We start from the raw sequence: 14,075 nt of genomic DNA on the forward strand, positions 1-14,075 counted from the left end.
CCAATGTCATAAAACAATATGTGTACTACTGTTTCATGAGAAACTATTTGTTCTGTAAGCCTTCACCTGAAGTACAATAAAAAAAAAAAGAAAAACCTAATCCTGTAGTTTTGGTCCTGCCTCATTAACATAACTGCCTCTAATCCTGCTTCATTAACATCATAGAGGTTAGGATTTACAACACATAGTATTATCACATCAGATCACAAAATGGACAACCACACAATACGGGGAATTATGGCCTAGCCAAGTTGATATGCATTTTGGGGGTACACAATTCAATCCATAACACCCTCCATGGACCTCCTCGCATACCAGACCATAGTGAATCCTTAGTAATTTTTTTTGCACTGATGTTACTCATAAATTGTAATCCACTCCTTCTTTTCCTTTAATTACTACTTCATTCTCAAAAAGTTATTGATATAGTTTCACAAATATTAATTACCACAATATTGTATCTAAAACACCAGAAAATTTGATAAAATCAGCGACTATAAAAACACCAGCAGCAGCGAAAACAACAGGGCATGCTTATAGCATGTGTGGATGAAACTACATGATTTGAAGTGTCATTGTAATTAGGTAATAATGACAGCTCTAACCAGAGCACATTAGAAGTTTTAAAAAATAAGTTAGCATAGAGCTTTAGCCTTGTAGGTATATTGATACATGTAAGCTGGGCTTACAAAAAATGTTTTTGTTGTTGTAACTAACTACAGGGATATTTTTATAAAAAGTAATAAATTTCTGCTGAAATACTGCACAAAAATTTTATAGACAGTCATTTTGGTGTCACCCTCTCTGAAAGTATCACCCAGTGTGGTCTGAACCCCCGGACTCCCCTAGTGGTGCCACTGGGAACTAAAGAGGCAGACAGTGGAATGAGGCTCCAGGAAAGACTCCCGAAACCACAACATGGAATTGGGCAGCCCAGAGACCTTCTGTTTCTCATGATCAAGAAGCTTCAGAACAAAGAAGCTGCCACTCCAGCCGCCTCTAGGAAGCTGCTTTCTGAATCAGGAAGCCACCAGCAGCCACCAGTTCTGAATCATAAAGCCTCCAGCACAATCCCTGCCACATTTCTCTCCCCACATAACTTAGTGTCACATGCAGGTATATATGGTTGGTGGAAAGTAATTCACATCTTGTAGTCTAGGTGCAAGGGAGTCTGGAAAATGCCATTTTTAGCTCTAAGCCAAGCCAAGGCAAGCCTGTTGCTGTTGAGTTGATTCCGACTCATAGCAACCCTACAGGACAGGGCAGAGCTGCCCCATAGGGTTTCCAAGGCTGTAATCTTACAGCAGCAGACTGCCACATTTTTCTCCGGAGGAGCGGCTGGTGGGTTGGAACTGCCACAGACTTTTCTGTTAGCAGCTGAGTGCTTAACCACTGTGCTTAACCACAGGGCTTTTAGCTCTAGCCTCTCAATTAGAATGGGTGAGTATACAAATCATGTGTCCCCATATGCGGCTTGGTGCATTTAACTGGGCCTGATGTGTGTACTTTTTAAAAAAATAATATTTTATTGTGTTTTCAGTGAATGTTTACACAGCAAATTAGACTCCCATTTGACAATTTCTATACAAATTGTTCAGTGACGTTAGTTAATTTTTCACAACGCGTCCACATTCCCTTTAATTGTGTTCCGGTTGTTTCATTTCCAGTGCTGTAGTTGCCAGCCCCTTTATCTTTTCATCTTTGCTTTAGAGTAATTGTTGACGTCCTGGTCTTATATAGATGGTTTTTTAATGGAACGCTGTAGTCACGAGTAATATCCTTTATTTTGTGTGTCAATCTGTTATTTCGCTAAAAGGTGACCTCAGGGAATAGTTTTGTTTCAAGGTTTAAAAAAGAGTATCTCAGAGCAATAGTCTCAGGGAGATCTCTAGTCTCAACTAGTTCAGTAAGTCTGGACATTTTAAGATTTTGAGTTCTGTTCTGCATTTTTTCTCCCTCTCTATCAGGGTCCATCTATTGTGGCCCTGATCAGAACAGTCGGTAGTGGTAGCCAGGCACCGTTTAGTTCTTCTCGTCCAGGGTAGATGAGGCTGTGGCTCGTGTAGGCTATTAACCCTGTAGACTAGTTTCTTCTCTAAGACTTTGGTTTTCTTCTGCTTCTGACGAGTAGAGACCAATAGTTGTATCTTAGATGGCTGCTCGCAAGCTTTTAAGACCCCAGATGCTACTCACCTCACTACGATGCAGAACATGAACTTTGTGAACTATATTCTGTAAATTGACTGAGTTGTCCCATGAGGCTAAGGTCCTAAGCTTTCAAACCCAGAAAACTGATCTCTCAAGGTGTTTGGTTATGTCTGAGAAGTATCTGTAACTGTGTCCTCTATATGTGCATGCACACACATCTGTACATACACGTACACATAGATACTTCCATCTGTGCACACATGTGTATACCTGTACCTACCCATACACATATATGCCTATACATCTACATGTGTGACCATACACTCTTTTTTTGGTTATTGTTGGTGTTGTTGCCAAATTATATGTCATGTTCTCTAGTACAAACATCTTTTTCTCTTGTGTGCATCTTAGTGGCATCGTTTACTTTGGTCAAGCTGTGCTCATTACACCCACATTCAATGCTACTTTTCCCATCACCAAAAATAACAAATATCTATGATCTAGGAATTGATTCTCCCTCCCCTGCCCCCATGCCCGGTAACCACCAGTGAACATTGGTCTCTGTATATATATCTATTCTTGTCTTCTTATAAAAATGGGATCATACAATATGTGTCCTTATGTGATTGACTTATTTCATTTAGCATTATGTCCTCCAGATCCATTCATGTTATAATATGTTTCAAGGACACAACATTGTTCTTTGTGGTTGCGTGGTATTCTGTTTTATGTGTGTACCACATTTTGTTTACCCGTTTATCCATTGAAGGGCACTTAGGCTGTTCCCATTTTTTTGCTATTGTGAATAATGCTGCAATGAACATTGGTGGTACTATGTCTGTCTGTGTCTCTTTTATTAGATCACTAGGGTATATACCTAGAAGTAGGATTGCTGGATCATAAAGTATTTTTATTTCTAGATTTTTTAGGAAGCGCCATACTGTTTTTCATAGTGGTTGTACCATTTTACAGTCCCATCAGCAATGGATAAGGGTTCCAATCTCCGCACATTCTGGCCAACATTTGTTGTTGTCTGTTTTATTATTATTTTTTTATCAGTGCCATTTTAGCAGGGGTGACATGGTATTGCATTGTAATTTTGATTTGTATCTCTCTAATAGCTTGGATCCACAATCAACACCCACGGAAGCAACAGTCAAGAAATCAAATGACATATTGTATTGGGCAAATCTTCTGCAAAAGACCTCTTTTAAGTGTGAAAAAGCAAAGATGTCACTTTGAAGACTACGGTATGCCTGACCCAAGCCATATTATTTTCAATCACCTCATATGCATGTGAAAGCTAGACAATGAATAAGAAAGACCAAACAAAATTTGATGCATTTGAATTACAGTATTGGCAAAGAATATTGACAATATCATGGACTGCCAGAAAGAACAAGGAGCCATGGTGGTGCAGTGGTTAAAGCGCTCAGCTGCCAACTGAAAGGTTGCCAGTGCAAACCCACCAGCCACCCCTCGGTAGAAAGATGTGGCAGTCTGCTTCCGTAAAGATTTACAGCCTTGGAAACCCTATGGGGCAATTCTACTCAGTCTTACAGGGTCACTATAAGTCAGCATCAACTTGACAGAAGTGGGTTTGGGTTTGGCCAGAAGAACGAACAAATCTGACTTGGAAGAAGTACAGTTAGAATGCTCCTTAGAAGCAAGGTTGGTGAGAGTTCATGTCACGGACTTCGGGCATGTTATCAAGAGGGACTAGTCCCTGGAGAAGTATATCATGCTTGGTAAAGTAGAGGGTCAACGAAAAAGAGGAAGACAGTCAACAAGATGGATTGACACAGTGGCTCCAACAATGGACTCAAACATAGCAATGATTGTGAGGATGGTGCAGGACTGGGCAGTGTTTTCATTCTGTTGTACATACAACAACAAAGGCTAACGATTGTGAGCATCTTTTCATGTGTTTGTTGACTGCCTGAATGTCCTCTTTCGTGAAATGTCTGTTCATGTCCTTTGCCCATTTTTAAAAAATTTTTTATTGTTGTAGTTTAAATGAAGTTTACATTTTAAGTTAGTCTCCATACAAAAATTTATACATACATTGTTATGTGACCTTAATTGCTCTCCCCTACTGTGACAGCACATGCCTCCTTTCCACCCCTGATTCCCCATGTCCATTCAATCAGCTCCTGACCTTCTCTGCTTTCCCATCTCACCTCTGGACAGAAGCTGCCCGTTTAGTCTCTTGTATCTACTTGAAATAAGAGGCACACTCCTCACGAGTATCACTTTATATCCCACTGTCCAGTCCAATCCCTGTCTGAAGAGTTGGCCTCAGAAATTGTTTTAGTTCTGGGCTGATAGAGAATCCAAGGGCCATGCTTTCCGGGGTTCCTCCAGTCTCAGTCAGACCATTAAGTCTGGTCTTCTTACTAGAACTTGAGTTCTGCACCCCACCTTTCTCCTGCTCCATCAGGGACTCTCTGTTGTGTTCCCTGTCAGGGCGGTCATTGGTGGTAGCCGGGCACCATCTAGTTCTTCTGGTCTGAGGACGATGGAGTCTCTGGTTTATGTGGCCCTTTCTGTCTCTTGGGCTAATACTTTCATTGTGTCTTTGGTGTTCTTCATTCTCCTTTACTCCAGGTGCTTGGGACCAATTGATGCATCTTAGATGGCCGCTTGCAAGCTTTTAAGACCCCAGACGCCACTCACGAAAGTAGGATGCAGAACATTTTCTTAATAAGCCTTGTTATGCCCATTGACCTAGATGTCCCGTGAAAGCATGGGTTCCCAGATCCCTACTCCTGCTACTCTGTCCCTCAAAGTGTTTGATTGTATTCAGGAAATTTCTTAGCTTTGTTTTAGTCCAGTTGTGCTGACTTCCCCTGAAGTGTGTGCTGTCCTTCCCTTCACCTAAGATAATACTTGTCTACTATCTAGTTAGTGAATAACCCTCACTCTCCCTCCCCACCCTCGTAACCATCAAAGAATGTTGTCTTCTGCGTTTAAACCTTATCTTGAGTTCTTATAATAGTGGTCTTATACAATATTTGTCCTTCTGTGACTGACTAAATTCACTCAGCATAATGCCCTCCAGATTCCTCCATGTTATACGATGTTTCACGGCTTCATCATTGTTACTTATAGTTGCGTAGTATTCCATTGTGTGGGTATACCATGATTTGTTTATCCATTCATCTGTTGATGGGCACCTAGGTTGTTTCCATCTTTTTGCTATTGTGAAGAGTGCTGCAATGGACATGGGTATGCATATATCTATTCATGTGACAGCTCTTGTTTCTCTAGGAGCTATTCCAAGGAGTGGGATAGCTGGATCGTATGGTACTTCTATTTCTAGCTTTTTAAGGAAGCCCTTTGCCCATTTTTTAACTGGCTTGTCTTTTTGTTGTTGAGTTGTTAAAGTTTTCTATACATTTTTGGGAGCCCTGGTGGTGAAGTGGTTAGGAGCTCAGGCTGCTAACCAAAATGTCGGCAGTTCAAATCTACCAACCGCTTCTTGGAAACCTTATGGGACAGTTCTGCTTTGTCCTATAGGATCGCTGTGAGTCAGAACCGACTCAACGGCATCTAACAACAACAACAACAACCATATATTTTAGAGATTAGACCCTTATCGGATATGTCATTTCCAAAGATTTTTTTCTCAGTCGGTAGGTTGTCTTTTCACTGTTTTCAGTGTGTGTCCTTAAAGGACCAGAACATGTTTACTTAAAAAAAAATTGCAAATTATTGAAAAAATCCTGTCCCTAAATCTCAGTGTCTATGGCTCTGCTCCCATGGTCCAACATTCAAGATGCTCAAGGCTTACTTGCCTGGACAATTAGAGGTTACTGTGCTCCACCTCCCTATTAGTATATACCGGTGGCTTCTTAGAACATTGAACCAAAGATTTGCCCAAACTCCAACTAGAGATTGAGAGGCTGCTTTATCTGGAACGTAACATTTCCCAACTAGATGAACCATGACTCTTCGCTGGGCCCTCTGAGGAGGCTTAGCAACTTTTCTTGACTTTCTCTGTTCCCTGAAATACATTAAAATGAATTAGGGTACAATGCACAGGTGAGGAGTACCTTGTGGGTATAGATAAAGGATTAAGATTTATAATCAGGATCCCTGAGTTCAAATCTTGACTCTCCCATGATTTATATGTGTAATCAAGCAGGTCATTTAACTCCTCGAGATATCAATTTTTTCATTTGTAAAAAAGGCCTAGTACCTACTACCTCATAAGGCTGTTGAGAAAAGCAAATAAAGATAATAGATATGAACATGCCGTGTAAACTGTAAAGCTATAGGCCTGAGCTATCAAGTAGGCTACATCTCAGGAGCCAGCTGCCATGGATATATTAGGGCTATCTGGAGAGTTATGTCGAAAAGGGTTCTGAGGCTTGTGTCTCGGCTCTTTGAGGAAAAAAATGCTATTATTGAGCAGAAATTCCTGTTGTGATTACCAGAGGTTGTTGACATTAGGAGGGCATTGGTAAGGAGGGTGCCACATGTGTTATATACTTACTATTACCACCCTAGATAAGTGGGTGTTGCAATTATCATCATAATGGCAGAAATCATCTGGGTCAGCCTCAAGAAGAAAAAGCTCTGTCATTAAAGCAGAAGCAGAATATAACCCGACAACAAAAAGACAAACAACTCAATTAAAAAATCAGCAAAAAACCTGAATAGAAATTTTTCCAAAGAAGATACACAAATGGCCAACAAACACACAAAAAGATGCTCAGCATCATTAGTCGTTAGAAAAACGCAAATCAAAACTACAAAGATATACCACTTCAGATACACTAGGTGGCTAGTATAAATTTTTAAAAAATGGAAAATAACAAGTATTGGCGAGGATGTGGAGAAACTGAAACCCTTGTACATTGTTGGTGGGTAAAATGGTTCAGTTGCAGTGGAAAACAGTTTGGTGTTTCCTCAAAGAGTTAACCATAGAATTACTATATGACCCAGCAATTCTACTCCTAGGTATACACCCAAAAGAATTGATAACAGGTACTCAAACAAATACATGCCCATGCATGTCCATAGCAGCGCTGTTTACAATAGCTAAAAGGTAGAAGCAGCCCAAATGTCCATGAAAGGATGAATGGATAAGCAAATCGTGGCATATCCATACAATGAAGTTTTATTCAGCCGTAAAAAGAAATGACATTCTGACACACGCTACAACATGGAAGAACCTCAAAAACTTTATGCTAAGTGAAAGAAGGCAGACTTAAAAGGTCACATATCACATGATCCCATTTATATGAAATATTCAGAACAGGTAAATTTATAGAGACATAATGCAGATTGGTGGTTGCTAGGGGTTAGAGAGAGGGGGAAGGGGGAACAAGTACTTCATGTGTACAGGGGTTTCCTTTTGGGGTGACAAACATATTTTGAAACTAGATAGAGGTGGTGGTTACACAACATTGTGAATGTACTAAATGGCACCGAATTGTTTACTTTAAAATGGTTGATTTTATGTCATGTGACTTTCACTTCAATTAAAAAAAAAAAAGTAGAAGCAGAAAATTGGCTAAACGTGAATTTGACACAAGTCTCCAGGCAATGCCCTCTTCCGTTGTCATGACACAGACTCCTGGAGCAATCTTACCCACTCTGGTGACTTCAGCCCACTTCCATGGATATCTGTGGCCCAGATCTGCTAAGCTCTAGACCTGTATATCCAACTGCTCTCTGCACATTTATACCTGGCCTGTATAAGACCAAGTTTTTAGTTACAAGCAACAGAAAACAACTGTGGCTAATCTAAGCAGAAAAAAAATTTTTGTTAAAAAAACGCGAGTGGCTCACAGGAGCTCTGAAAAAGCAACATAGCAAGGAATAGTGTCAAAAACCATGCCACAGAACTGCCACCAGTGGACACAGACATAGCATTTTGGGCCAGTAATATCACAGACATTGAATATTGGATGCTGCAGCTGAGATAGCTACCACTACAGGCTTTGAATACCAGGAGGGGTGGACACCACTGCTGCTTCCCTCATCTGAATGTATTCTCTTTGGCCACTACTTCTTTGAGTCATTAGCTTCCAGATCAAAGCCTGGGTGAAAGTGTCTGAATGACTGAGCCTAGGTCATGTACCCTTGTTCTCAAGGAAGTCTAAGAAAGGAAGAGTCTGACATTGTTAGCTTGGGGGGTAGACTCTGCCCCATAAAGTTAGGATGCTAGGTGGCACTTTTGGACCAAGGTGGTTAAGAGTCAGGTATGCATTCTCCACTCTCTCTCCCCTTCAGCTCAAGGCCCCAGGAGACCTTGTAGAGGCCTCTTGGTGGAGCCACAAAATGGAAGGAGCCTGGGTCCCTAAACCACCATGTTACCATGCTAAGCCAAAACACCGGCATTCAACTGTCATGTGGACAAAAAAAAATTAACTTTTATTGTGTTAAGCCATTGAAATTGTGGAGTTTATTTTTTTTTAGAGCAATATCATTCTAACTACCATTTTTATAAAAAGAAAGAAAAACAGATATCTCAAATTCAGCCACTCTGAAAATGAACTCACCTTCTTTATCCCATACCTCCAAACATCTTCTTCTGTATTTCCAATCTCCCCAGCCCCCAGTCAGAACTCTGTTTGTCACCTTGCATTCCTCCCTCTGCTTCACCCATGACAGTCAACCAGAGATCTAATCCTGCAGATTCTCTCCTATAAATCCATTCCTCAGACTTCCCACTTCTACTGCCTTGGCCTATTCACCCATTCTCATCTCTGTCCTGCCCTGACAATTGGGTCAGTCTCTTTACTGGCATCTGCCTATAGTCTGCCTCAGCTCCAATTCATCCATCCATCCAATTTGTCTTTATTAAGTGCATTGCCATATGCCAGGCAGTATAAATACTATAATAAATCAGTCTCTGACAGTGATGATTGAGTACCAACATTAATGAAATAGTCCCCTAAAAAAACGTATAATTACAGGTACTATGCAGGAAAATTACAGGTTATTAAGAGAGCATCATAATGGGGCCCTGAACGGTCAAGGGGCCAGGAAGCCTTCCCTGTGGCAATGACCTTTGAGCTGAGCTCTGAAGGATGAAGGAGGTAACTTGGCAAAGGAGCGTGGGACTAAGATCTTCCAAGCAGAGGTAACAGTGAGTATAAAGGCCCTGGAGCAGAGAGGAGCAGGGTACATTGTAGAGTCCAATGCGGCAGAAGAACCAGTCCTTTTTTTTATCTTTGTATCTCAAAGTGCCTGACACATAATAGGTGTTTCAATAAATATTCATTGAATGACTCAATGAATAAATGAAGGGATGGGTGATGAACAGGCAGATAGATAAAGAAATGAAGCTGTAATTCATGGCACAGTCTACTCCATGGCTGGTCTCCCTACTTGAAGCTTGTCCACCTCCAGTCCCTACTCCACCCTATGGCCACAGGTGCTTACACCCATCATAGCATTTATGACACTGTATAAATTGACTGGTCATTGTCTCCCTCCTCCCCCATAACGAGCTCCACAGGAACTTGTCTGTTTTTCGGTATAGCCCCAGCACCTAGCCCACGGCCTGCACAGAGGAAGTATTACATATAAATATTTAATGAGTTGATAGGTATAAGAAGCAAACACCTAACATCAAAGTCAGTCAGGCAGGAGAGGGTGGAGTTGGGAGTGAGTAAAACACAAGTCAACTGCCAGCGTCAGTCAGCACGGAAGGGGCTGAGAGCAAGAGGAGCACATACATGCCTGTGGCATGCAGGAGTCCTGTCTAGAGACATGCCCAGAGCTGGCAGAGGCAGCAAGCAAGCAGGTGCAGGAGACAAGGAACAAGCAGTGGGGCAGGCCCAGGTCACCCGGGGGATGGCATCCTTCTGGCCGATCTAAAGGGCCTGGCTTGCACCTGGCAGGTCACACCACTGGCCTCCAAAACGAAACGTTCACACCTGATGCTTATCTACTACATTATGGCTATGTGTATGTGTGTGTGCGTGTATGTGTGTGTTTGTCTCTCTGTGTGTGTCTGTGTGTGTGTATGAGTATGTCTGTGTGTGTATGTGTCCCTGGGCTGAGTTCCCCTGGGACACATACACCCCTAGGGGTGGTCCCTTTTCTTTTGGCTCCTGCCCACTGCCAATGCCCAACCCAGTGCCTGACCCTTGGTCGGAGCAAGCAAATGTGTTTTGGAGAAATGAGCAGCCAGCAGGAGAGAGAGCAGTTGGCCTGGCAGTCAGACCAGCTGGAGGGGAGGCCCCTAAACAAACAGAACCTTTGCCAGGAAATCGAGCAAGACAAGCCCTGTGGACAATTGTGAGGTTCTTGTCTGAAAGCCTCTTATTTGCTTGCTTGAAACCAGACTTCCTATAGTGTCTATTCTGGCCCTCTTGTTTTGACTTACCACCTTTCAAAATTGTCACTGTCTCACCATTTCATTCTGCCCTTTGGGCCCCTACTTTCTGCAACAGCTAAATTGAAACTTCATGCGTTTATTCATGAAACATTTAGTGAGTGCCTATTATGTGCTAGACGCTAAGTCACCAGCCTCCTCGTTCTGTGGGAGAATCGGACGAGAGAGACAGTCAAATAATAACTGCTCACACTCCCAGGTGATAAGAGAACAAAGCACCATGGGACACGGGAAGCAGACACCCAAACCAAAGTAAACGTATTATTTGACCTTAAGTGTTTTTCTTGAACCCATTTCCTCACGTATAAAAGTGACTAAGGAACCAGAACTGGAGGTATTTGGGTCAGAGATGCCACTGACTAATTGTTCCCCAAACAACCGGCGGTGTGGTCCTTCAGAGCTGCTGGGAGCAAACACCAATCCTGCAACATTCACACTCTCAGGATCCAGGTTTTGCCTTGGGGCCAGCAATTACTTTACGCCTCACTTTGCACATGGCCCCTACTTACTCTTTGCTGCTGGAGGACTAGAACTCTTCCTCAGTCCCTGGGCCTCATCACTCTGTGCTAAGACGACCAACTGTCCCCATTTAGCACTGGGTAAACTGGGACATGTGGTCATCCTAAAGTCTGTGCCCTTTGCTGCACCTGCCCGTCTGCACCCATTCCAGGGAGGCTGGTCTGGATTGGGGGTAATAGAGGGAGTGGCCTTCACAGCTGCAGGAAAGGATCTTATGGTCAGCACCTGTTTCTCTGATCACGTGCTCCAGCTCCCACGATTCAGGCCACTAAAACCTGCCTGTTGACTCAGCTACACCTCGGTTGCTGAGTCAGGCCTGATGGAGGCAGGAAAGTCAGCTGTGAGCTCGGTGAGGGAGAGTAGAGATCCTGCTGGTCTGTAATCACTCTATCAGCACCTAGCACAGCGCTCCATGGAGTAGGAGTTCAATAATGAATGAGTTAGGAGTGGTCTTGGCCTCTCCATTCAGTAAGGCTTATATCAAGTCACTGACCCAGACCATGTGTCCCCTCAAGCCTCTTCCATTGCCAGCTGAACTCAGGACCCCTAGACCCTAGGCACCAGCCTGGAACACCTATGTGGCCTGAAACCCAGCTCTCATTTTCTCACTTCTTGGGAACACTTTAAGGCTGCCCAGGCTCTTTGGCCAGTATCTGACAGCATCCTGCCCTTCCACCCTAGGTGGACTTGTTCCTGTCAGACTTCACATGGCCCAGTGCTGGGATTTCTACCTTCAGGGTGCTAGCTGCCCAGTTGCCCGTGGTCTGATGTCTGGCAGCTGCCTAGATGAAGATCCTGCTGCTTGTTGTACCCAACACCCTCTCTGGGAAATCTGCTGACTCTTCTGAACCTCTGAGCTGGTAACTCCTGTGGGCTCTGCCTTTCCCCTGAGCCGCACCTAAAGGGTCAGTTACAGCCAGCCAGCTGAGGAGGTGAAAACGAGGCACCAAGAGAAGTGCCAATCTTCCCTCTTCTTCCCAATCAACACATATATCACCAGCTAGCTGCGGAGTCCCTGGAGAGCTGTGAGAAGGGTGTGGGAGGAGCATGGAGCTATTTGTAGAATCACAACCTCAGCGCTGGAAGGAACTGTCTGGGTCACTGAGCCCAGCCTCCCACCTGTGCGGGAAAGGAATCTTTTTCTACACTCTGCAGATAACGTGGGCCTCTAGGTGCTGCTTAAATATCTGCCTTGATGAGACAGATGCTCGCTCCCTTCCAGGTGTCTTGTTACCAGTTGGATCGTGCCCATTGTTAGGAAGTTTTCGCTACATACTCATTTCTTGTAAGGAAATGAGCCCCTTATTGTGTGTCTCTTTTTCCGATGTTGAACTCCTAAATTCTGGTGAGTTTATCCTGCTGGCACTAGAGTAGGTTGGGCTGAGATCTCACCTGAAAGGAATGACCATTCCCAATAGTATCATTCAGGGTCCCAACAGGTGGCACAGTCAGATTAGAACAATGTGAACAAAATATATTTATGAAGGGACCATTTAGAAAGTTGTTGGTGGGCCCTAGGGGAACCATAGGGATAGTGCAGTCCCCTGCAGTAAGCAGCAATAGAGATCTTACCGCTTAGGCCTGAGGACTAGTGGAGAGGGCGGTTAGTAGAACCCAGAAACAGGGAGTCACATAGAGGAGGCTGTCTTCAAGACCACCTAGGCGTGTTTCAAACGCACTATTCACCACACACAACCAGGAGCTAGAAGCAATGTTGGCTGGGGCCCACGGTCAGGGGCAGGGTCCCCAGAGAGTTGCCTGGAGGAACACTATTGAGTGCAAGCTGGATGGCAGGGTGTGCAAAGCAGAGAATCTGAATTCCATCCACAGATTACAAGGCTGAAGAGGGCTAAATAGTAAAGTTTGCAGTCACTGGCCTGAAGCAGAAAGCCTGGGCAAAGCACAGGGAGCCTGTGAGAGTCCCTGCAAACGGGTACATGGGGCCTATTGGAATTGGCCTCTGGCCAGGGTGGAGGCCTGTATTGCTCCCCAAGACTTCTTTGTAGCCCAAACCCAGGATCCATTTCTTTGAATAACAGACCACTCCTTCCTCTCCCTCCCGTGGGGTGGGGGCAGGAGGGGCTCTGTTTGACTGGACTCTTCCCTGTTCCCGTCAGTTCCTGTGACATGTGTCACATTACTCTGAACTAATCCTGGTGGCCTGCCCTGCTCAGCTTAGTTCTCTTCCTGGGGCCTGGAGCCTTGTTCTGGGGCCAATTCACTGCCTAGTCAGTCTACGATCCAACCCAGCCAGGACTTCTTAAACTGTAAGGTGCATACAAATCCCCTGGGGATCTTGTTAAATGACCACTCAGATTCCGTAAATCTAGGGTGAGCCCAGAGATGCTGCGTTTCTAACAAGTTCTAGGCAATGCTGATGCTGTCGGTCCACAGGCCACACTCTGAGTAGCAAGGCTTCAACCCAGCAGTTCTCACACTCTGGTTCGAATCAGAATCACTTGGGGAACTTGGTAAAACTATAAAGGCCTGGCCCCTCTTCTGCTTCAACAAGCCTGGGACTCCGCAGTCGCTATTAGTTCTCCAGGTGATTCTGATACACACACAAATTTGAGAAATATTGCTGTAATCCACAACTGATCCCTGCATGTTGCAGGTGGCCAGCCGGGAGGCGGGCACCATTGGTTGCCACCTGCATTTGAGGCCCTCCCTCAACCCCCTGCCAAGGGCTTTTAGAAAAACTAGCTTCCCTAAGGGTAACTCATGTTGTCATTCCTTCAAATATAACTGGGGTAGGGCTCAGTGTTCCCTCTGAGCACCGGGTGACAAGGAAACTATCTCTTGTTGTGACGTAAATTACCACGGAGCTCCTATTAGCTGGTGCTTTGAGGAAGTGAAATACGCCCAGCGTGGAGGTCAGGTCATCACTAATGAGCTCTTGCATGGCAACCTCTGTGATAGCCCCTCCTCCCTCGGGAGCCTGGAGACGCCTCCCCTGCATCCTCTCCCTTGTCTATCTACAAGTCAGGGCAAAGAAGATTGACTGTCAAGTGTGAAACATAATCACTTTCCACATGAAATGGACTAACATACT

The 14,075-nt window shown here is 44.1% G+C and overlaps 1 protein-coding gene across 1 annotated transcript in view; it reads right to left on the reverse strand.

The window, feature by feature from the left end:
- The window catches only part of BCL2A1 (BCL2 related protein A1), a 71,656-nt gene extending 57,731 nt beyond the window's left edge, over nucleotides 1–13,925 (reverse strand). The window contains 1 exon segment of the mRNA XM_012558797.2: nucleotides 13,842–13,925. Within this exon segment, the coding sequence (XP_012414251.2) occupies nucleotides 13,842–13,925 (84 nt within the window).
- Between the last annotated feature and the right edge of the window lie 150 nt (nucleotides 13,926–14,075).

This window comes from Trichechus manatus, unplaced genomic scaffold (genome assembly GCF_000243295.1).
Source record: "Trichechus manatus latirostris isolate Lorelei unplaced genomic scaffold, TriManLat1.0 scaffold00186, whole genome shotgun sequence".
Classification (NCBI taxonomy): Eukaryota; Metazoa; Chordata; class Mammalia; order Sirenia; family Trichechidae; genus Trichechus; species Trichechus manatus.